Genomic DNA, 21920 nt, shown 5'->3' with positions numbered 1-21920 from the left:
TAGAAGGATAAGTCGTTTAATATGTTACTTAATTTAAATTGTATTTAAATAATTATTAAAATGCGGTCATTTTGGTCCAGAGAGTAATAATTTGGCGCAATGACAATTCCTTTAACATGTTTCTTAATTGTTATTACATGCAACCATAGTTTAATGAAGATTGACATATCAATTAGTTTTAATGTGTATACTTTATATTACTTGCTATATGTTTCAGAAGTTACTGTAATAATATTGTAGAATTATTCCATCTAGAGAAACTACGCTTTCCAATGGTGAAATAATAATTAAACAATTCCGACATTCTCTTAAGGCTGTGTTTAAAAGCTTTCGATTGTTGTTATCCAAGGCCCCTTGTAGACGAAGTCATTTGTTTTTATTTCAGTACAGCACCTTAGATGGCGTTGTTATTGTAATTTTAAAACTCATTTATCTCATTAAATATCAGTCCTATCAAAATTTTGTATAGAATAAAACTTATCGGAAATTATTTTTAAAGAAACTTTTGTTATGTAATATTTTTCACGAAAATCAATAATAAGCGAGATATTTCCATTTATTTAATTCAGACCCCCTTATAACTCCCCTTTAAATAAAGTATTTTGAATGCCATATAGCCTAAAATCTAAGTTACAACGAACTTAATTTATATTCCAATTTTCATATAAATCGGTTCAGCCATTACAAACAGGTAACAAACATCCAGACAGACAGAGAGACAGACAGACATAGAAACAAAAATTTCAAAAAAGCGATTTTCGGTTTCGGGATAGTTAATTATACAGTTAAGACCAATTATTTTTGGAAAATAAAAAAATTACCAGACAAATTTTGGATACAGATTTATTATTAGTATAGATATGAGACATATAGTCTACATATTTTAAGCTTGTTTTCTTCCAAAACAACGCCAGTCCTTGTCTAAAAGTTTATATTATTGTGTATGTAACTTGAAAACTCGTCCAGGCCGCAGACCAATGGACAAAAATAGCTAGCTCAGTCCTTTCATAAAAATGGACTTAACGCGTTTTGGGATCACCCTCTTCAATTGTTTTGTAAACGTATGGAGGAAAAGTGGCAGATATTTCTCAACATATTTTGTCCTGATAATTTTACAACATTCTAAATATTTTGAAAATGACGGTAGAAGTTGGTGGCAAAATACATTGATTTGAAAAGATCAAAATAAAAAATTGGAAGTAATTTCTCAACATGTAGGCCTATGTCATGGTGATTTTAAACACTTCAAATATTCTGAAAATTTTGGCGGATGTTGATATTAAAATAGTACTTCTGATGCAAAATGCATTGATTCATAAGCATCGGAAAGAGAAGTTACAGAAGCTGTGGATTAACGGTTAGTATGCCTGACCCTGTAACAAACGGACTTGGTTCAAATCCTGGTTGGGCCAAGTTACCTGGTTGAGATTTTTTCCGGGATTTTTCCTCAACCTATTAGGAGAAAATGCCGGGTAACTTTCGGTGTTGGACTCTGGACTCGTTTAGCCGGCATTATCACTTTCATATCCTTCAGACGCTATATAATCGCATCAGTTGAAAAAGCGTCGTGAAATAACCCACTAAAAAGTTAGAAGCGATTTCTTAACCTCTTATGTGAGGCCAATTTTATGTCACTATTAGGAATTTAAAAGTAAAGACATGCGGAAGAATGAAAAGTAAGAATCTGTGGTGGGGTAAAAGGTATTACTGAAGGGCTCCCTGCAAAGTTGTGGTAAACAACAAACACATTTAAAAAAATTCAAATTTTAACCGAACTTCTTTCCTTTTTCAGAGTATGTCCTAGGTACCTGGAAGGTTCATTTTATCACTCACTCGTTTATTACAATAAGCAATTTGAGGATGTAAAACATACACAAATAATGGAGCTACTCCTTTTTGCAATAAAATTGGATATAATTGGCCATATTTTGCACTGAACACACATTATTGTGCGAATATAAAAACTACAACACAAGACATAGCATATATATATATACAGAGTGAAGGAAGTATTATAATTAATTTCGGGGGTTACTCTTTGAGAAGTTTCAAACAAAAAGTTTAATACAATTTTGCTCGTTTTTGCTTCCTTTTCGAGATAAAAATTATTTTATATGAAACATTACATACGGTTTTTGAGAAAGCAATGAATTCCCAATATGCTCAGTCATTTTAAGAGAGCAGTGTTTTATGATAATACATTATTGAAAGAATTTTAGTTTTGTCCTTTAAATGTGAAGAAATTTGATGCGAACAAATGTAACATTGTAAAATTTCTTCTCAGAACAAAAAGTTACATTTGTTCCGCTCAAATTTCTGTACATTTAAAGGACAAAACTAAAATTCTTTAGTGATTTATTACCTTAATACATCGCTCTCTTAAATTGACTGAACAGTTTGGGGATTAAGTAAATGATTGTCACAGAACACGCTATGAAATATTTCATGTAAAACAATTTTTATCTCGAAAAGAAAGTAAAAACGAGGAACATTTTATTGAACTTTTTTGTTTGAAATATCTCAAAGAATAACCCCCTGAAATTAATGATACTACTTATAGTTCACTCTGTAAATAGCTCCAGGAGCTACCTCCTTTTTGCAACGAAACGATTGGGAGCTCAGCTTCAACTCCACTGTAACTTACTAGCAAATGCTCGGAATCACACCGTTCTTGCACTAAAAGATCGAGCATATTTTTTCACTTGTGAAACAAGCGAACTATTAATTTAATCAAAATGTGGACCCACCACTTTTTTGCAGGGAGCCCTTTATTTATAAATTATGTTGGTCGTTGTGTAAAGTTAGGCAATTTATTACTATAAATGAAAACAAATTAATTTATTAATGCTAGTAAATAAAGTTTTGGTTTGTGAAGGTAAGACGGTTACTTGATTTGGACATGTCAGATGAGTGAAAATCGGGAGGAAATTAAACACAGAATAAATATGGGAAATGCCTGTTATTATTCGGTTGAGAAACTTTTATCACCCAGTATGCTGTCGAAAAATCTGAAAGTTAGAATTTATAAAACAGTTATATTACTGGTTGTTCTGTATGGTTGTGAAACTTGGACTCTCACTTTGAGAAAGGAACAGAGATTAAGGGTGTTTGAGAATAAGGTGCTTAGGAAAATATTTGGGGCTAAGAAGGATGAAGTTACAGGAGAATGGAAAAAGTTACGCAACACAGAACTGCACACATTGTATTCTTCACCTGACATAATTAGGAACATTAAATCCAGACGTTTGAGATGGGCAGGGCATGTAGCACGTATGGGCGAATCCAGAAATGCATATAGAGTGTTAGTTGGGAGGCCGGAGGGAAAAAGACCTTTATGGAGGCCGAGACGTAGATGGGAAGATAATATTAAAATGGATTTGAGGGAGGTGGGATATGATGATAGAGACTGGATTAATCTTGCTCAGGATAGGGACCAATGGCGGGCTTATGTGAGGGCGGCAATGAACCTCCGGGTTCCTTAAAAGCCAGTAAATAAGTAAGTAAGTAAGTAAGATGAGTGGAAATACAGGCCTACTAATATAATTTCGAGTATAAATTAATTTAACATTCAGAAGTAGTTTCGGCTGGTTTTAGTAATAAATATATGGCGGAATAAGAACGAAATAGGTAACATATAAACACCATATACAGATATTGTTGTTTATTTTGAATGTGAGCAATAAGTTGATATGCAGCAAGGAAGCATCACGTTTAGAAGTTGTTCTTCACGTAGTTGCCGAAGACACGGACGGCTGCGAAGAAGCGCGTGACCGTGGGCTCGATCATGCTGGCTGGCAGTTCAAAGCCGTACCAAGTATCGGTCAGCTCCACTGTGTACGACAGAGCAACTCCTGCGACGCCTTTCATGTAGTCGTCGCTTCCACCGGCGGCCGCGTCTGTGAAGGAGAGCATAATTGAATTTTCCCTTGAGGAGCGTGCTCTGCCTGTACAGATTTTCACGTGCTATCCGTCCTCCGATGCATCTGCATTCAAGTCGTTTGGGAATTAGAACTGAAGCTTGAAAAGAGGTTACTACAGCTGCTACCTAACTTTTCATGTCATAGAGTTTGTGGAGGAAATTACGAAACTGTAACATATATAGGGCCCGGATTTTTCGAAAATGTATATGCGCATATGCAAATGCATATTTTGAGAGTTAGTACATATTTTGAGGGTTAGTGCATGTTTAGGAATTTATTTAGTATGTGTATGATCAATTATCTGACATTTCTGAACGAACTGTAAATCTAGTAATGAATTTGTATGTCGAAAATCCCTTGGCACCACAATAACCTTCCTATTTAAAGTGAAATGTTAACGGGACCATACTTCCACTGTCACAATACATGCAGGTATACTCTATTTTATTTCAAGGAATGCAGTTCGGTGGCTCCTTTGAACACCCACTTACAGATATGACTTCCTATACAAACACCTCTGACAATTCCATCCTGTCCCCTCATTGCACAGTTGCCACAATCCTGGTGACCCTCGAAATGAGACTGACGGGATTCTTGGAATTCGGAAAAGATGCAGCAACTCTGCCTCCACGCGGATTTGACGGGAGCCTGTCAATTCTTCTGAACGAGAGTTGTGATTGGTTACTGACAGGAGAAGACAAGATTTCCGTCACAGTAAGGAAGACATTTATTTATGACAACCAATTAGTAGGGGGGCAGTAGAAGGTCTGTCGGCAAAGTCCTTTCTATGAAACTGCACTCCATGAAAAAAATAGAGTATAGATGGACGTTGCAGACCCTTTTCACAAAAGAAATTTCTTACATTCCTTTCTCAATGCAGTATCCACACAAAGTTGTTCATCTGTTGACTTGTTTTTCATTTACTAATAGTTTATGCGGTGTTCTGTCAGATTAAACTAAAAATGCCTAAAGATAAGTCCACTAAATCTTTTTAAATTAAACAGTGGATTTCAGGCAATAGTGACTATTCAAGTGACGGCGATGTAGTGTATTGTCAAGTATGTGAGAAGACTGTGAAATGCGAGAAAAAGTTTTAACTAGAACAGCATTCGGAAACAACTGCACATCTCTGGTCAAAACAAAAGGGTAAGAACACGCAACAGGTACTTTTAACTCAGACGAAATCACGGTCTGAAGTTAGTACATTTTCTGCTGACTTTTGTAAAGCTTTTGTATGGAGAACATTCCGCTGCATAAATTAAATAATCCACATCTGCGATCATTTCTTAAAAAATAGTGTCTTAATCAGAGGACACCGGATGAATCCACTCTTAGGAAAAATTATTTACTTTCGCGACATGCTTCTCTCCTGGATTCAATACGGTCTGACATAGGGGGGGAACTGCGTATTGGTTGGTTGATGAATCAACAGATTCACGTGGCAGATACATAGCGAACTTCGTAGTGGGTAAATTATGTGCAAAAGAACCCAGCAAACCTCATTTACTTTCATGCATAGTGTTGGAAAAAACCAACCACAGTACAGTTGCAAGATTTGGTTAGTGCATATTGTTTTGTTTTTAGTGCATATTTTCAACATTTTTTGTGCATATTTGCATGCATATTTTAGGTATTTTCAGTGCATATATATCCCGGCCCCACTTATATATCATGCACCTAATTTATGAAAATATTTTATGGTACGGATTATCCGATTTTTTCGATTAACAACACTTCGAGCCGGAGTTGAAATGAGTTTAGCCATGTAAAGATTCGATCTTAATGTATGATCTTTGGTCTTCAATCGTCACAGTGCCCGAGACCTGTGTAGATTCCATTTCCAACTCTCGTTACCTAAACACAGAGTATGCTATGGACGAAACGAACACACGTCCTTCTTCTTCCTTCAACTGTAACTGACATAGTTTTCATTGGTGCTGTGTTATCCACTTCACGTTCTACCAACCTTTGCATTATTTATGAAATGACTCTAATATACACAACATAACAGATATTTGGTGTGTATCACCATGGTATGCTTCGTGACATTTTTCTTGAAAATATAAACCCTGTGTGATACTTACACAAGACGTTGGTAGAGGTGCCGATAGAATAAGATTCACCTCCTGCAGCCACATGAGCGTCATCGGCCTGCTCAGCTAGATCTTGCTGTTGAAAAATGTTACGGAAGAATTAGATATGAAGAGTAAAGCAATAATTTTGATACCAGCCAATTGCAACTACTCTATTATTATTGTATGCTAATTTGTCCTAAGTCACCAAGACGAATTTTAAGTATAATTTGGAAATATTGTTTTTAAGTACGTCAAAAGGGCTTGAAATATAATGATACATAGTTGAAATTGTATTTTTCGGGTGTAATTACTTTCTAAATTAATTTTGTATACAGTTAAGTGAAATCTTCAGTGTTTAACGTCTACTTAATTACGGTTTTGTTACACAATGTCCATATGTGGAATAATCCCTTGGTCGTAATTAGTGTGCAATATCCGGTCACAGGATCAGTGAACCATTTTTTTAAGAAACTGTAAATACTTAAGAGTATAAGCACATTTTTATTGACTTCGTGGATCAGGTAGCCGGCATCGTACTTATGTAGGAATATTTTCAACAGAATGATGCTACATGCCACACCTCTAATGAATCCATGGGCATACATCAGCATTTTTTTACGAAGGCAGTGTTATTTCTAGAGGTTTGTGGCCTCCAAGGTCACCAGACTTGAGATCAGGAGATTATTTTATTTGGGGCTATCTCAAGGAAAGAGTTTACAGAAACAGACCACAAACCATCCAAGATTTCTGGACAAACATCGCTGCCGAAATAAACAATATCGAAGTAGACATGTAGAGGTGCGTATCTTACAAGACGGTGGAAAGGGCAAGAATATGTCTCTAACACATCTTGTAACTGTAAGTTATTTTCCCAGAGATTACCTGTCATTTACACTTGGTTACGTTAATGCTTTGTTATTTAGGCAAATGGTAGACCATTGAGACTCCTATATATATATATATATATATATATATATATATATATATATATATATACTAGCTCGCATACTATTTCCTTATCCAACTGCTCTAAGGATGACCACAACATAGCGGTCGAAACGTCAGCCACCAACACCAAGACAATGCGGTATAAGCCCCGAAGTTTATCCACAGACCAAATGATAGACCTATTTAAAAAGTGGGATATCGCACTTAAACACTCTATAATTCTTTATTTATATCAAGTGGGATATCCCACTTAAACATTCTATAGCTCTTTATTTATATAAAGTGAGTAATAATAGATTTTATCCAGTAGTAATAATCCGCCTCGTGTGATAATTCCCATGCAATTGTGACACAGAATTTTACCCCATATTTCTCAACAAATAGTTACAATAAATATTATAATACTAGCCCAATATTAAATGTTACAAATATCATTATAATATTGCTAGGTAAAATTAACTTGGTTAAGTTAGTTGCTTTTAAGGAACTTTGTGTACGTTATCCGTTTTTTAGTTTTTCAGTTACTCGTTGCCGTAGCTATTTTATTAGGTGTTAGGTAAAAAATAATTGATAAATACGTACCAAAGTTCTCCAGTCTGAAGGAAGGTCTGAAGTGTATCCCCACGGATACAAGAGGTACTGAAAACAGATACAAGGCATGTATTTAAATTAGACGTCATTATAACATACCATTTCAGGCATAGTAATATAGTTAGTGAATAAGATTTTGGATAAAATCATAGTATCCATCTTTATTTTCGAGGGACTGAGCTAACAATATCTGAGCTTTGGGACGAGTTTTAAAATACAGGCTGTCTGCATATCATTGTGGAATAAGATAAGTGAAATGAAGTTATTCAAACTGCGATGATTTTCTCTAAAATGGAATTTATGCTGACTGTAAACATGCAAATCCTACAAGGCGTGAATTGAATATAAAAGATCTGTAGTTTTGTTTTCAGCCTTATGATTTATGAATATACCTTATCTTTGTGTACCTCGTGCCATACCATTTTATACATTATGTTGTAAATATTACTTGTAAACAAGAATTTGCAGCATAAAACATTGGAAAGATTTAAATATTTGTCTCAAAATAAATATCTTTTATGCTTCAGACAGACTTATTTTTAATAATACTGTTGCCAGTTTGTAGTTTAATTTCCCAGGTGCTCTATTACATTGGTCCAGTTTAATTTTACCATGGTCATATATGAGGTGGGTCAAAGTAACCCCATATGCCAGGTAACTATGGCCCACAGCTTTGAACTAAGTTTTATCGCATGTACTATTGTCAGTGACTATTATGATTGTTGAAATGCTTTTAGGAAATGTCCCCGCAATCGCATATGAAATTTGGAGCTTTATCTCCTAAATTTTTACAAGAAACCAGCAAAAGAACATTTAAAAATATATTTCAGTGGGTCAAAGTAACCCCGGTTTACGAATCTTGAAAATTGGGTGCTAAAAATTATTACCGGTATGTAAATAAAAAAAATTGTATAAATAAATGACTGATTTTCACAAATTTGTTGCAACTAAACTAAAACAGACAAATGAATTTCTGAGCGTTAAAATATTACCCGTTAACCTAGGTCCATATGAAAAAAAATATATACTTACTCTATAGCCTAGGCTACATGGAATATTTTGATTACGTCACTAATTTACATAATTACAATATAAATAACTTGGAAACTAGCTGTCAGATTGAGCTCAAAATTTGCACACACCTTGTTCTAATATATATCTAACAAACAGACAAAATATTAAATAAATCTGATTAAAATTATAAGAATTTCAAAAACTTAGTCTTAGTGTCTCTTAACTTAAAAATTAACTGCCACTCGCTACTCTAAATATTGTAACTATATTCTCTGTTGTGTCTCAATATCATTTTAGGTGGAATGAAGTCTTAATTTACCAGCATATATAAGCATATTTCAGTTAGTGTACGATCTTGCAATTACACGCAGTAAACTTTTAAATGCTTTGTACTCGTATACCCTTTATCAACTTTACAATTAAAAATGTTCTAGTTATGATAACGAAATATTATGCAATATACATTACGGACAGGCAGGTTTGAAATTCATTTACATTACTTTCGATAAGTAGCAAGGTCAATATTCCGACTTGGGAAGAAAACTGTGCGGGAAAAACAACGATTTCGCTAGCAAAACTGAAGGCAAATTGTGAAAGTGAGCGCAACTTCTTCGTAGAGATTCCTCAGCCTAAGGTAACGAATTCCGTCTTGGCAGATCACTGGCTTACTACGATCGAGTTGGAATCTCGACAATGATGGAGTTGTATTTTTGATGGATGAAGTCAAGGTTGTGACGGTTTTTCTAGAGGTTCTTCTGGTTTTCTCTCGTTATTCCACCAAAACTCCTCATAATTACTCTTACATTGTCAAATCTGTCTCGAAATATAGGTCATTCTTTGTTTGCATAACATCAAATCGGTCGTCCGCTGCAATCGGCGTTTCTCGCAAGTTATCCAAATATTGATAGATGGCAGTGGTGGATTCTAGATACTTTATAGATTTGTATAAGAGGCATCGAAGCCTCCCAGGCTCTTACTTTCCTGACAAGGACATGGCGACTAGTGTACATTATATGTATTAGTATTAGTATTTATTGCTACATACAATACAAAATAAATACATATAATGGACGTGGCGCGCACCTGTATAAGCAGGCTCATGTTCGGAACAGTTCCTATAAATAACTAGCCGACTGTGTTTTGTACTAAACATAACAAAGATTCACTAAAATTACAAAACCACCGGCGTATCTCAATTGGCTAAGGCGTTTGCTTGCCGGTCTGGAGTTATGCTCGGGTGCGGGCTCGTTTCCCGTTTGGACTGATTACCTGGTTTGGAGTTTTTCCGAGATAAGGTAAATGTCAGGTAATCTATTACAAATCCTCGGCCTCATCTTGCTAAATATCATCTCGCTATCACGAATTCCATCGACGCTAATAACTTCGTAGTTGATACAGCGTCGTCAAATAACCAAGTAAACAATTAAATGAAATTGCAAAACCAATACAATTATTACAAAGCAGAGATAATTACGAAGATAAAACAGAGAAACAGGTCCAGTACATAATATACTCGTAATTTCGAATGACTAAGCATATTGTAATTAAGAAAAGGAGGAAGAGACATGAATACTAAAAAAATTGCTCAAATTTGTTCTTAAATGTATTAAAATTAAAGTTACCTAGGTCTGGACTTATTATTAATATAGAGTTGTATAAACTTGGCTCGTAACTCCGGCTGTGATTTAGTCCAGTGGTTGTGTAACATTTAGGTTCTTCTATAGGACATGTCAAATTTTTTCTGGTAGAATAAACATGTGATTCTTCTTTGTATTTTAGATTATTCTTATGATAATATTTTAATCATATATATTTATATATTTGTTCAATTTGGGAAACAGAATCGGAATGAATAAAATTTATTGAATAATCAATTGAAGGGTCCAGGGAAAAAAAAAAAAAACAGGTAAATCACTTTTTTGTCGAGATGGAGTTCGAGGTGCCATTAGATTCTCTATGGAAAGGACTATCTTTTAGAGGTATGAAACAGGAAAAGAAACAGATTAGTCATGGGTTTATTTGCCTTCAAATTTTTAGCGTACAGGAAAAGAAGCAGGTAAGTCAACCGTTTCAGCGAAAAAAACCAGGTTTCATGGAAAAAGTGACTTACGTGGTTTTTTCCCTGGAACCTTCAATTGATTTCTTTAAACACATTCAATTATCTCTTTTTGAAGCAATTTCAGTGCAGGAAGTGTAAATTGTGTTGTTTCTATTCTCCCGATTATACCATACGGGATGACATATTGAACTAATATCATAATATTTGTAGACATGTAAAACCGAAAAATTACAAAATTGTATATTGTTTTAAAAAGTCTGTTACATAAAGAAGAAACATGTCTATCCCATTTTTTTCCGATTTAAGTACCAAGCTTTTTTCAATTAAGCAGAATTAAATAATTGGAGTAATATATAATTTTACTAAGAATTAGAAAGAAATGTAAAAGATTACCAGGAAGCTTACTTTGAACATATTCAAAGAGTGAAAGACCACCGGATTCCGAAACAGATACTAAAATACAAACCAATACTCAAAATAACTTTCATAAAAGCGAATTGTTGTTGTTTAGTCAACTCTCTGGAGACAGGTTTCAGACTCATAAGTGACACCAATAAGGATCACAATGAGGCAACTAAGCCAGGAGATAACGGAGTAGAATGGCCAGTTCCTTTCACCCAAAAAGCGAATTAATACTTAAATATCATTTCTTATCATTTGTTTAGTCATTTGAGGAGTTATATATCGTAACTACTTGTAAAAATACTTACGCCTCCATAACTGTGGAATGTCAGGTACAGCTTAATTTGGTCCTTGTTGCTCAATGCAAAGTCACGTAGATTCTGGGTTTCGATTTCGGAGAACGCTTCTTCGCCACCATAATCTTCGTAGCAAGGATAGTCACTGGCTCCCACCTCTATATTCGGAAACGAAGAATAGAACTTATTGGATCTGGTTTCCATTATTGGAATCGCGGTCATTTGCTAGCGGATTTCATATTTTCTTGCTGTTACTCGACTAACAATTGGGCTCTGTCGCGCGGTTTTATATTAATAGGTTTTATATTAATTGTTGTGGAGATGAAATTAACAGCTCCTAGAATTGAGGATACACCAAAGTTCACCCTTTGAATGTGGATTTGACCCTAAGTCAAGAGCACGAATACCTTTTGGCCTGTAAATTGAGCGACACTCCCGCGAAGTCTTGTCGGGAAAGCCCAGCTATTTGTAATCCAGCATGAGAGCTCACTGAACTATTTAGTTATGAGTGTGTTTTAGTAATCCGTATTAAGGATACACCGAGGTGAACTTTCAATTTTCTAAACTAATAAATACAAGTCTAAAATTTTGTACAGTTATTGTACTCTTTATAAATAGTAAATATACCAAATTTCACCTAATTTGATTTAAGAATGTGGGAATTATTGACATTTTTGTAAATTTAAATTATTTCTTCAAAAAAAAAACTCTGTTATTCATACAAATTTTAATATTCTTGCCTGACATATTTTCATAATTTTCAAACTTCTCAAAGCAAAAGTTACTCTATAGTGTTTTCATTTCTTTCACTCCAAAAAAAAAGAAGAAAACATTTTTATATTGTCAACTCTAAAAACGACGAAAGAATTTTGCTACTCTTGTAAGAAATTATATTTAAAAAAATGTGAGACTTAAAGAAAATTGTGATAGTAAATTTTGTTACACATAATATTAAAGATGTTTTACAAAAAATCATTCTTGCAATACAAATTTTGCAGGAAAAGTAACAGTTTTAGCAAGGCTAAATGTGCAAAAACCAGAAACGAGCAAAAATTAGTTTGAAATTTTAAATTAATATAAACACATGCATATGCCTTTTAAAAATGACCACCAAAATATGCAATTTAATGCTAAAAATACATATATGGAATTGTTTTACAAACACTCATTATTTGAAGTACTGTCGTTAAAATCCCTCTTTTATGTTCATGCAGGTAGAAAGCAATGCTACTACGGAGTGGTCAAGCTATTACCTGGCAGGCAAAAGTACTTTTAATCAATTAGAGTGAATTTCAACGTATATAAATAAAGGTTTAAGTATGTCCCAAGAATTTCCAAGAAAATGTAGTTTAATTTACTTTTAAAATAAATGAAATTTAAAAAAATACATTATTCTTGTTTATGGCGCAAATTAAGCTTTCGCAATAAAACGTAAAATTCGAAAAAAAATCGCTTGACAGATATTGTCACAGGTGGACTACATTTAATACTAACGAAAAAGAAAGAAAGAAAGAAAGAAAGAAAGAAAGAAAGAAAGAACGAAAGAAAGAAAGAAAGAAAGAAAGAAAAAATGGTTTTGTGAATGGGGCTTCATGTAGCCAACACGGAAAACTCTGGTATCTGAAACTGAAATCTTCTTTAAAGAAAGAGCTTCTAATGGTTTTCAATCAAAAATACTTTACTTAAAATACAGTTTCATTAGTTAGGATCAGGTAGGAATGTAAAGTGTTTAGTACTTACCCATCCAATGGAATCCAAAATTTCTGTTTCCATCAACTCCTGGACAGCTAGAGATACTTGTAGGAGATCTAGTCTTTCTCCACATACGATCCTGCAATGTAAATCGACTGTTTGTCTTATATTTGTAATTGCGTTCCTGTTAGTCTTTATTTAATCAAAATAATTGGTAAAATATGAAGTCTCTGTTGCGAAGAAGGCTTGTAAGAGTGAAAATGGATTCCTGGACATAAACCCGAAGATAATCACCCAAATGGACATTTCCCGGAATCCGCGAATTACCTTCCCCGGAAACTTTTCCCCTGAAGACAAATTCAAGAAAACTAATAATCCCGAAAGTTTTCTAAAATATATTGAATACAAAAAAATAAAAATTCAGATGATGTTTTACTATGAGAATTTGCCACCCTAAAGTCCAGGAAGTCATAGAAAGTCATAGGGAAATGTGAAGGTTTGTTAAATCTTTTACCTCTTGCCGCCGATTTGTAACATAGTTGAATCGAACTTCATTTATTAAATAAGATTCTGGCTGTATTTCAGAATGGATGGATCAAATAAATTTTGTTTTGGTAGAAGAATAGAGTTTGTCATCCGCTTTAAAATGATGTATCTGAAGATAAGGGTTAGAATTTGAAATTCAAAAGTGAGGCTAGGGAGATGGTGGAAAGAAACAAAACATTCAATCGGCAGTGGTTTTGAACTTCTCCCTCGAAAAAACTAAATAAGCGAGTTTTTCCTCAAAATCATGGGAAGTTTTTAAAAATGAACACATGATATGGAGAGCCCTATGTAATCATAGACAGGAATAGAGACAGAAGATCAGCTTATCAAAAATAATTTTACCGTGTCAAGTATGCTGGAAAAGTGCCTCCCTTCTGAATCTCAATATAATTTACACGACGAAGTAAAACAGTTCGTGCAATTAATCTTAAAATACAATAGTTATAATTGTGTATTCTTACAGAGGTGAAACTGTATTCATATCCGTCGGGGTTGAGCACTGGCAGGATGTACCAGTCCACAGCATCTGTCAGGTCGCTGTTGGCAGCATTGTTCTCAACCAGCTGGTTGATGATGTACAGAGCCATTGCAGGCGCGATCCATTCCCGAGCGTGGATGCCGCCATCGATGAGAATGGCGGGTCTTGAGCCAGAGCCCCCCGATGAGATCTTGATGACTATCATGTCTCGACCTTCGTAACTCTTTCCAATTGATTGCAGAGTTACGAGATTAGGGTAATTGGATGCCAATTCTTGCAAGTAGCTGTTGATCTGTGTAACATTCAAAGAACTAAATAAGCGAAAACTTTAAGTAGAATCCTACAACAATCGTAACTTTATTGTCCAAATTGTAATTAATAACCCAGATCACATATAACAGATTGATCAATCTTATGTGCTTTGAAGGCAACATTTATCAATTTTACTATGCTGCCATCTAGCGACTGTAGAAGAAGTCACGTTATAACTCCCATTTGAATTGGATGGAACAACTGTACTTCCATCTAGCGGTCGTTACCAATCGGCAGTGGAGATCCTGGTGGTTGTTCTCTTCCATATTTTACCGGTTTTAACATGGGGATGCCCACACCTGTGAAGTAACGGTTAGCGTGTCTGACAGCGAAACCAAGTGGCCCAGGTTCGAATCCTCCGACCAGGGACAGTGACCTGGTCGAGATTTTTTTCCGGGGTTTTCCCTCAACCCAATATGAACAAATCGGGATAACTATCGATGCTGGACCCCGGGCTCATTTCACCGGAATTATCACCTTCATTTCATTCAGACGCTAAATAATCTGAGATGTTGATACAGCGTAGTCAAATAACCCACCAAAAATATAAAAAAGAACACGGGACGGCCAATCTGTTATATATATGGTCAGGCTGTAGGCTTATACCCATTGCATTCAGTATTAATATACGCAACTACGGTGAGTAGAGTAGAAGAGAGTTATGATCTGATGAGTAGAAGAGAGTTATGCTCTGTTGAGTAGAAGAGAGTTATGATCTGTTGAGTAGAAGAGAGTTATGATTTATTTATAGAAGAGAGTTATCATCTGTTGAGTAGAAGAGAGTTATGATTTATTGAGTAGAAGAGAGTTATGATCTGTTGAGTAGAAGAGAGTTATGATTTATTGAGTAGAAGAGAGTTATGATCTGTTGAGTAGAAGAGAGTTATGATTTATTGAGTAGAAGAGAGTTATGATCTGTTGAGTATAAGAGAGTTATGATTTATTGAGTAGAAGAGAGTTATGATCTGTTGAGTAGAAGAGAGTTATGATTTATTGAGTAGAAGAGAGTTATGATCTGTTCAGTATAAGAGAGTTATGATTTATTGAGTAGAAGAGAGTTATGATCTGTTGAGTAGAAGAGAGTCATGATTTATTGAGTAGAAGAGAGTTATGATCTGTTGAGTAGAAGAGAGTTATGATCTGTTGAGTAGAAGAGAGTTATGATTTATTGAGTAGAAGAGAGTTATGATCTGTTGAGTATAAGAGAGTCATGATTTATTGAGTAGAAGAGAGTTATGATCTGTTGAGTAGAAGAGAGTTTGATTTATTGAGTAGAAGAGAGTTATGATCTGTTGAGTAGAAGAGAGTTATGATTTATTTAGTAGAAGAGAGTTATGATCTGTTGAGTAGAAGAGAGTTATGATTTATTGAGTAGAAGAGAGTTATGATCTGTTGAGTATAAGAGAGTCATGATTTATTGAGTAGAAGAGAGTTATGATCTGTTGAATAGAAGAGAGTTACTGTATGATCTGTTGAGTAGAAGAGAGTTATGATCTGTTGAGTGGAAGAGAATCATGATCTATTGAGTAGAAGAAAGTTATGATCTGTTGAATAGAAGAGAGTTATGATCTGTTGAGTGTAAGAGAGTTGAAGAGGGTCATGATCTGTTGAGTAGAAAAGAGTCATGATCTATTGGGTAGAAGAGAGTTATGATCTGATGAGTAGAAGAGAGAGTCATGATTTATTGAGTAGAAGAGAGTTATGATCTGTTGAATAGAAGAGAGTTATGTATGCTACACAACTTTATAATAAATATTTGCTTATTTTAAACAGTAACTCCAGATATTTATAATCTTAATTTCTGACGTAGAAGAAATGTGTCTTGCTGTACAAAGGATAACATGTAACTTACATCGTCATATCTGTAGTACTGGTCGAAGGAAATTGCTCGAGGTTTCTTGACTGCCAGTCTCTGGTGTAGTTCTTCTGCATCTATCGCTCTAAAATGTTGAAGAATAAAATTAATATTTTATGTCTAAAATATACATGAAGGTGATCACATTAATCAATGAACACGTTTAAAATAGAGTAGCATTAAAATCTTTTTTTTAAATCCAATTCCGACACAAAATCCAAACAAGATTATGTAAATGCACATTACAAATTGTAATTTGCTTTCAATACTTGTATTGGTTCATTTCGTTTCTACTCCTTTCATGGTTATGTATCAACGCTACTTTTCCATTATTGTTAGGGCTCAATTACCATGTTTTCAGAATAGAGTTTTATGTAAGTAGCGTAACTTACGTTTGAAGGTTCTCGAAGAGGACAGTATGGTGCATTTTCTGCTCCTCCAGGAAGTCCAAGAAGTGTGACTGCTGACTAGGCGACACCATCATGTCGAGGTACGCACCAACCTTGTGAGGCTCATTCCAGAATTCGAACCCGGGCAGGTTCCTGTATACTTTCAGGAGTGCAAACTGGTTCGCGGTTGGGGTAAGGCGGTACACCTTGTATCTAGCAGACGAAACAAGAGATTTAATAAGATTATTGCCAAGCTTCTTAAATTATTTTGATAGTTTCCAATACTTAAAAACAGGGTTGGGAAGTTACGCATAAAACATAACGACACGTAAAATGCGTAATTTATATCATAAATGTAAAAAGTGTAATAAATTCAAAACTTGCTCTAATACTTTAACAGTCTTACTAATAAACCGTGTATACTTTTTATGCTAGACTTATGCAGAGTTGAGACAGAAAACTTTACTAATGAACCATGCAGAAGCGATGGACGTATAAACAGCCTGTAACTGTACAATGGGAATTACTTTGCAGTACTTATATACACGAAACCCCTTGTTTAAGCGTTGTATATAGAGAAAAAATGGCTGCCCTTCTAACAGCTGTTCGTATCGACTGTCATTTTATGATGATGGTTGCCTAGTAACCAAAGAAGAGCAAACCAAAGAGCACAGAATAATTAGAATAATATTACTGTAGCTTGTACTCTTTGACCAAAATATAGTATGGTAATCGATCAGAGCCAGTTGTACTATCGATACTTAACACGCCACACTAGAGCGCTCTACCAGATGCAATAGAGAATCTCAGATATTCTATTGTCTTTCGTAACGAAGTAATGACGAAACTATGACGTAGCTGTGTAACAGTTGTACTGTTATATGCGACGTATGTAGTGATTATTAGTAAGGAATTTACACACGACGTATAAATGAGCTACTCATTGTATAAGACAGTTAAACGTTTGTATATAGAGTTTTTATTAGTAAGACCACATGCAGAAGCGATGGACGTATAAACAGCCTGTAACTATACAATGGGAATTGCTTTGCAGTAGTTATATACACGAAACCCCTTGTTTAAGCGTTGTATATAGAGAAAAAATGGCTGTCCCTCTAACAGCTGTTCGTATCGACTGTCATTTTATGATGATGGTTGCCTAGTAACCAAAGAAGAACAAACCAAAGAGCACAGAATAATTAGAATAATATTACTGTAGCTTGTACTCTTTGACCAAAATATAGTATGGTAATCGATTAGAGCCAGTTGCACTATCGATACTTAACACGCCACACTAGAGCGCTCTACCGGATGCAATAGAGAACCTCAGATATTCTATTATCTTTCTTAACGAAGTAATGACGAAACTATGACGTAGCTGTGTAACAGTTGTACTGTTATATGCGACGTATGTAGTGATTATTAGTAAGGAATTTACACACGACGTATAAATGAGCTACTCATTGTATAAGACAGTTAAACGTCTGTATATAGAGTTTTTATTAGTAAGACCACATGCAGAAGCGATGGACGTATAAACAGCCTGTAACTATACAATGGGAATTACTTTGCAGTAGTTATATACACGAAACCCATTGTTTAAGCGTTGTATATAGAGAAATAATGGCTGCCCCTCTAACAGCTGTTCGTATCGACTGTCATTTTATGATGATGGTTGCCTAGTAACCAAAGAAGAACAAATCAAAGAGCACAGAATAATTAGAATAATATTACTGTAGCTTGTACTCTTTGACCAAAATATAGTATGGCAATCGATTAGAGCCAGTTGCACTATCGATACTTAACACGCCACACTAGAGCGCTCTACCGGATGCCATAGAGAACCTCAGATATTCTATTATCTTTCTTAACGAAGTAATGACGAAACTATGACGTAGCTGTGTAACAGTTGTACTGTTATACGCGACGTATGTAGTGATTATTAGTAAGGAATTTACACACGACGTATAAATGAGCTACTCATTGTATAAGACAGTTAAACGTCTGTATATAGAGTTTTCATTAGTAAGACCGTAAATCTATTATTTACTTATGAATTTTAGGGAATCTGGAGGTTCAATACCGCCTTCACATAAGCCTGCCTCGGTCTCTGGCCTGAGCAAGATTAATCCAGTACCTACCATCATATCCCACCTCCCTCAAACCCATTTTTATATTATCCTCCCATCTACGTCTCTGCTTCCCCAAAGGTCTTTTCCCTCCGGCCACCCAACTAACACTATACTCATTTCTAGATTCACCCATACGTGCTACATGCCCTGCCCATCTCAAACGTCTTGATTTAATGTTTTTAATTATGTTAGGTGAAGAATACAATTCGTGCAGTTCTGTGTTGGCTAACTTTCTCCATTCTCCTATAATTTCATCTCTCTTAGCCCCAAAATATTTACTAAATCACCTTATTCTCGAACACCCTTAACTCCTGTTCCTTTCTCAAAGTAAGAGTCCAAGTTTCACAACCATACAGAACATGAATATCTGCTCTTCATTGAAATGACTGTAACTAAAAAGCTAAGCGAAATTGACCATACATTGAACTTCTTTGCTTCTTTTCAAGTCCTCTATCAATTCCCCAGAGCTTTCCCACATGTTTTGATACATCCTGTATAGAATGCGGTTTTGTCAAACTTTATCATTCTATTTGTACCCCTTCTGATAAATATTAAATAAAAACTTAAAAGATTTCTAATTAAAAGTAAAGAACACAATATATCTTGATATATGGGCCAGACACTAACTAAAGGAACAATTCACAGACAGTTCATACTAATAGAGAATATGTCATACATTTCTATCTTTATTTGATTGAATGATCTAGCATTTTAACATTGATTTTATTTTTATATACTTGTACAGATTTTCGTAAACACAAAAATAATATTAGAAAATTATTACAATAAGCTATTTCATGTAAATTAACTACAAACATCTACTTCGATCTTAATAGTACATTATGCAACTAGCCTATAATGGTAGTAATTAAGAATCGAGTATGGATATTTATGAAACGAGCGCAAGCGAGTTTCATAATTTTCATACGAGCTTCTTAATTACCATTATAGGCGAGTTTCATACGACTTTTTATGCTCGACCATATTTCTAACTTGAAATTACCTGTATTCAGATGTATACATTTTATTTGTATCTGACAAGATCGGAAGTGACCTTGTTCTAGGTCGTGAATTGTGAGATGTGCGCAGACGCGGAAGTATTGATTTTTTCCGAGGAACAATAATGTCATTGACCTTGACGTAGTCCCGTTAAACTTGATAATATTATAATCTTATAACCTTGATTATTGAATTCGACATTGAAAAACGAGATGACAAATTGAATTTATTTGAATATTATTTACAATTAACGCTAATTATTATAGTAACAGAACATAACCTTCTGCGACAGTATTGGATTTCCAGCCTCCGTGACTTTTCGCTAATTCTCTTTCGATTGCATATTCGAGAATAATCGATACTTGCGCTTTTATAACGGTACAAAGCTGACTTGTCATTGGCTGAACACATGTAAGCTGAGTTATCATTGGCTGAAGACCTGTACTTTAATGAGTAGGTGTACTTTAATGACATGCATTAAAGGACTGCTACCAGGTGTATAATTAGTACATTTCGGCATGGTCGAGCATAAAATTTATTAATGAAGCCAAATATCTTTCTCTGGGGTTACAGATAATGCTGTTTTTGTTAATATATAAAAAGAGTGTTCATCTTTTATTCCAATAGAAATGAAAGGATTTCAATTAATTGTGTTTTTTAAACAATTCTTAATTAAAATAAACTATATAAGCATCCTTTCACTCTATTTTAATTCACTGTATCTCGATCATATTATTTCACAACGCTGATTGAAATACCTAATTGAAAAGGCTGTTAAAATTTTTATATAGAACACAATGATAATAAAATCCAAATATTAGCACATTGTACACGCAACTTACCCTTCATAGGATACGCGGGATGCAAACGCCACACTAAGAAAAGCTACCAACAGTAGGAGACGCATGTTTCAGCAGTGACAAGTTTGTACAAAGTAAGTCCTTTTAAATATCTGTATATCTTATCATGATTCTCGTTTTCGTTGTTATCTAATACTCCAAGAGAAGCATTGCGTTACATATTTGTGTATTTATCGACTGTGTAACTATTACATATTTTCCCATACGTCATGTAGTAAAATATAGAAGACTTGGAATTACCTATTTGTTAATGATAATCATGGGGGTCGAAGGTCGATATGAGGTCCTACGGATTATATTTAGTTTTCCGATTCTGTCTGACAGCAAAACTTTTGGAAATATCAACAGTCAACAGCTCTGCCAACAAATCCTATTTTAGTATTTGGTAGTATTTAGTATTTATTTATTTAACCTGGTAGAGATAAGGCCGTCAGGCCTTCTCTGCCCCTCTACCAGGGGATTAAAACTATAATATGAACAATAAAATTACAATTAATATTGAATTTACAATTACAATTACAATAAAAATTAAACTACAAGATTACCTGATTAATGAAAGCTAGACATTTTATCATAGAAGTTAAGAAAAAATAATATTTTTGTATTTACTGAATTACAAATTAAACCTACAATAACAAAATTCTATAGTGATGAAATTACCGGATATTGAAATATTTTGTGATAGATTAAGAGAACTATTTACAAGAAACCATGTCTGAACGAGTCTCAATTACTGACCAAGTGCCTAGTCCCTGAAGATATGAGTCGCGTGATCCAGGGAAATGAATGATGTGAAGAATATAGAATAAAATTATGAAGAAAAGGATTGGGATGACGAGGGTCATTGGCTCATTGGGTGTGTGTGGGGAAACTAACTCGTCTATAACTTTTCCACATGTATTTCAGTACTGGTCAATTTAATTTCAGAAAGCGTAATTTGTATTTCAGATTATTGAACTTAATTTCAGAAAGCGTCATTTGTATTTCAGATTAATCAATTTAATTTCAGGAAGTGTCATTTGTATTTCAGATTAATCAATTTAGTTTCAGAAAGTGTCATTTGTATTTCAGAAACAGTACATTGCATTTCAGAAAACGTCATTTGAGGGGTCAGAAGCAAAGGGGTACAAGTGTCGATGAAATTGGTGATAGTAAGATGGTATTTGGCGAGATGAGGTCGAGGATTCACCATAGATTACTTGACATTCACCTTACGGTTGGCGAAAACCTCGGAAAAAATCCAACCAGGTAATCAGCCCAAGCGGGAATCAAACCCATGCTCGAGCGCAACTTCAAACCGGGAGACAAGCGCCTCAGCTGGCTGAGCTACACCGGTGGCTCAAGATCTGTTG

At 34.7% G+C, this 21920-nt stretch overlaps 1 protein-coding gene across 1 annotated transcript; it reads right to left on the bottom strand.

The window, feature by feature from the left end:
- Positions 1-3646: 3646 nt before the first annotated feature.
- On the bottom strand, positions 3647-20709 carry LOC138692083 (carboxypeptidase B-like). Its single transcript, XM_069815004.1, has 9 exons — positions 20551-20709; positions 16581-16790; positions 16186-16273; positions 14005-14313; positions 13046-13136; positions 11318-11463; positions 7526-7582; positions 6005-6089; positions 3647-3896 (listed from the first exon to the last, which is right to left on the bottom strand). Exons 1-9 carry the CDS (start codon positions 20613-20615, stop codon positions 3712-3714), a joined length of 1236 nt encoding a protein of 411 aa, XP_069671105.1. The 5' UTR covers positions 20616-20709; the 3' UTR covers positions 3647-3711.
- Between the last annotated feature and the right edge of the window lie 1211 nt (positions 20710-21920).

The sequence above is a fragment of the Periplaneta americana genome, chromosome 16 (genome assembly GCF_040183065.1).
Source record: "Periplaneta americana isolate PAMFEO1 chromosome 16, P.americana_PAMFEO1_priV1, whole genome shotgun sequence".
NCBI lineage: Eukaryota > Metazoa > Arthropoda > Insecta > Blattodea > Blattidae > Periplaneta > Periplaneta americana.
This window is presented reverse-complemented; position numbering and strand designations above follow the sequence as displayed.

What these genes read in the sequence shown, in the direction of transcription:
- LOC138692083 (XM_069815004.1), bottom strand. Translation starts at nt 20,615, where the DNA reads ATGCGTCTCCTACTGTTGGTAGCTTTTCTTAGTGTGGCGTTTGCATCC. An exon ending in AGTACTACAGATATGACGAT is followed by an intron (nt 14,314 to 16,185) that starts GTAAGTTACATG and finishes AATGTTACACAG; the next exon opens with ATCAACAGCTACTTGCAAGA. An exon ending in CTTCAGACTGGAGAACTTTG is followed by an intron (nt 6,090 to 7,525) that starts GTACGTATTTAT and finishes ATTTTTCAACAG; the next exon opens with CAAGATCTAGCTGAGCAGGC.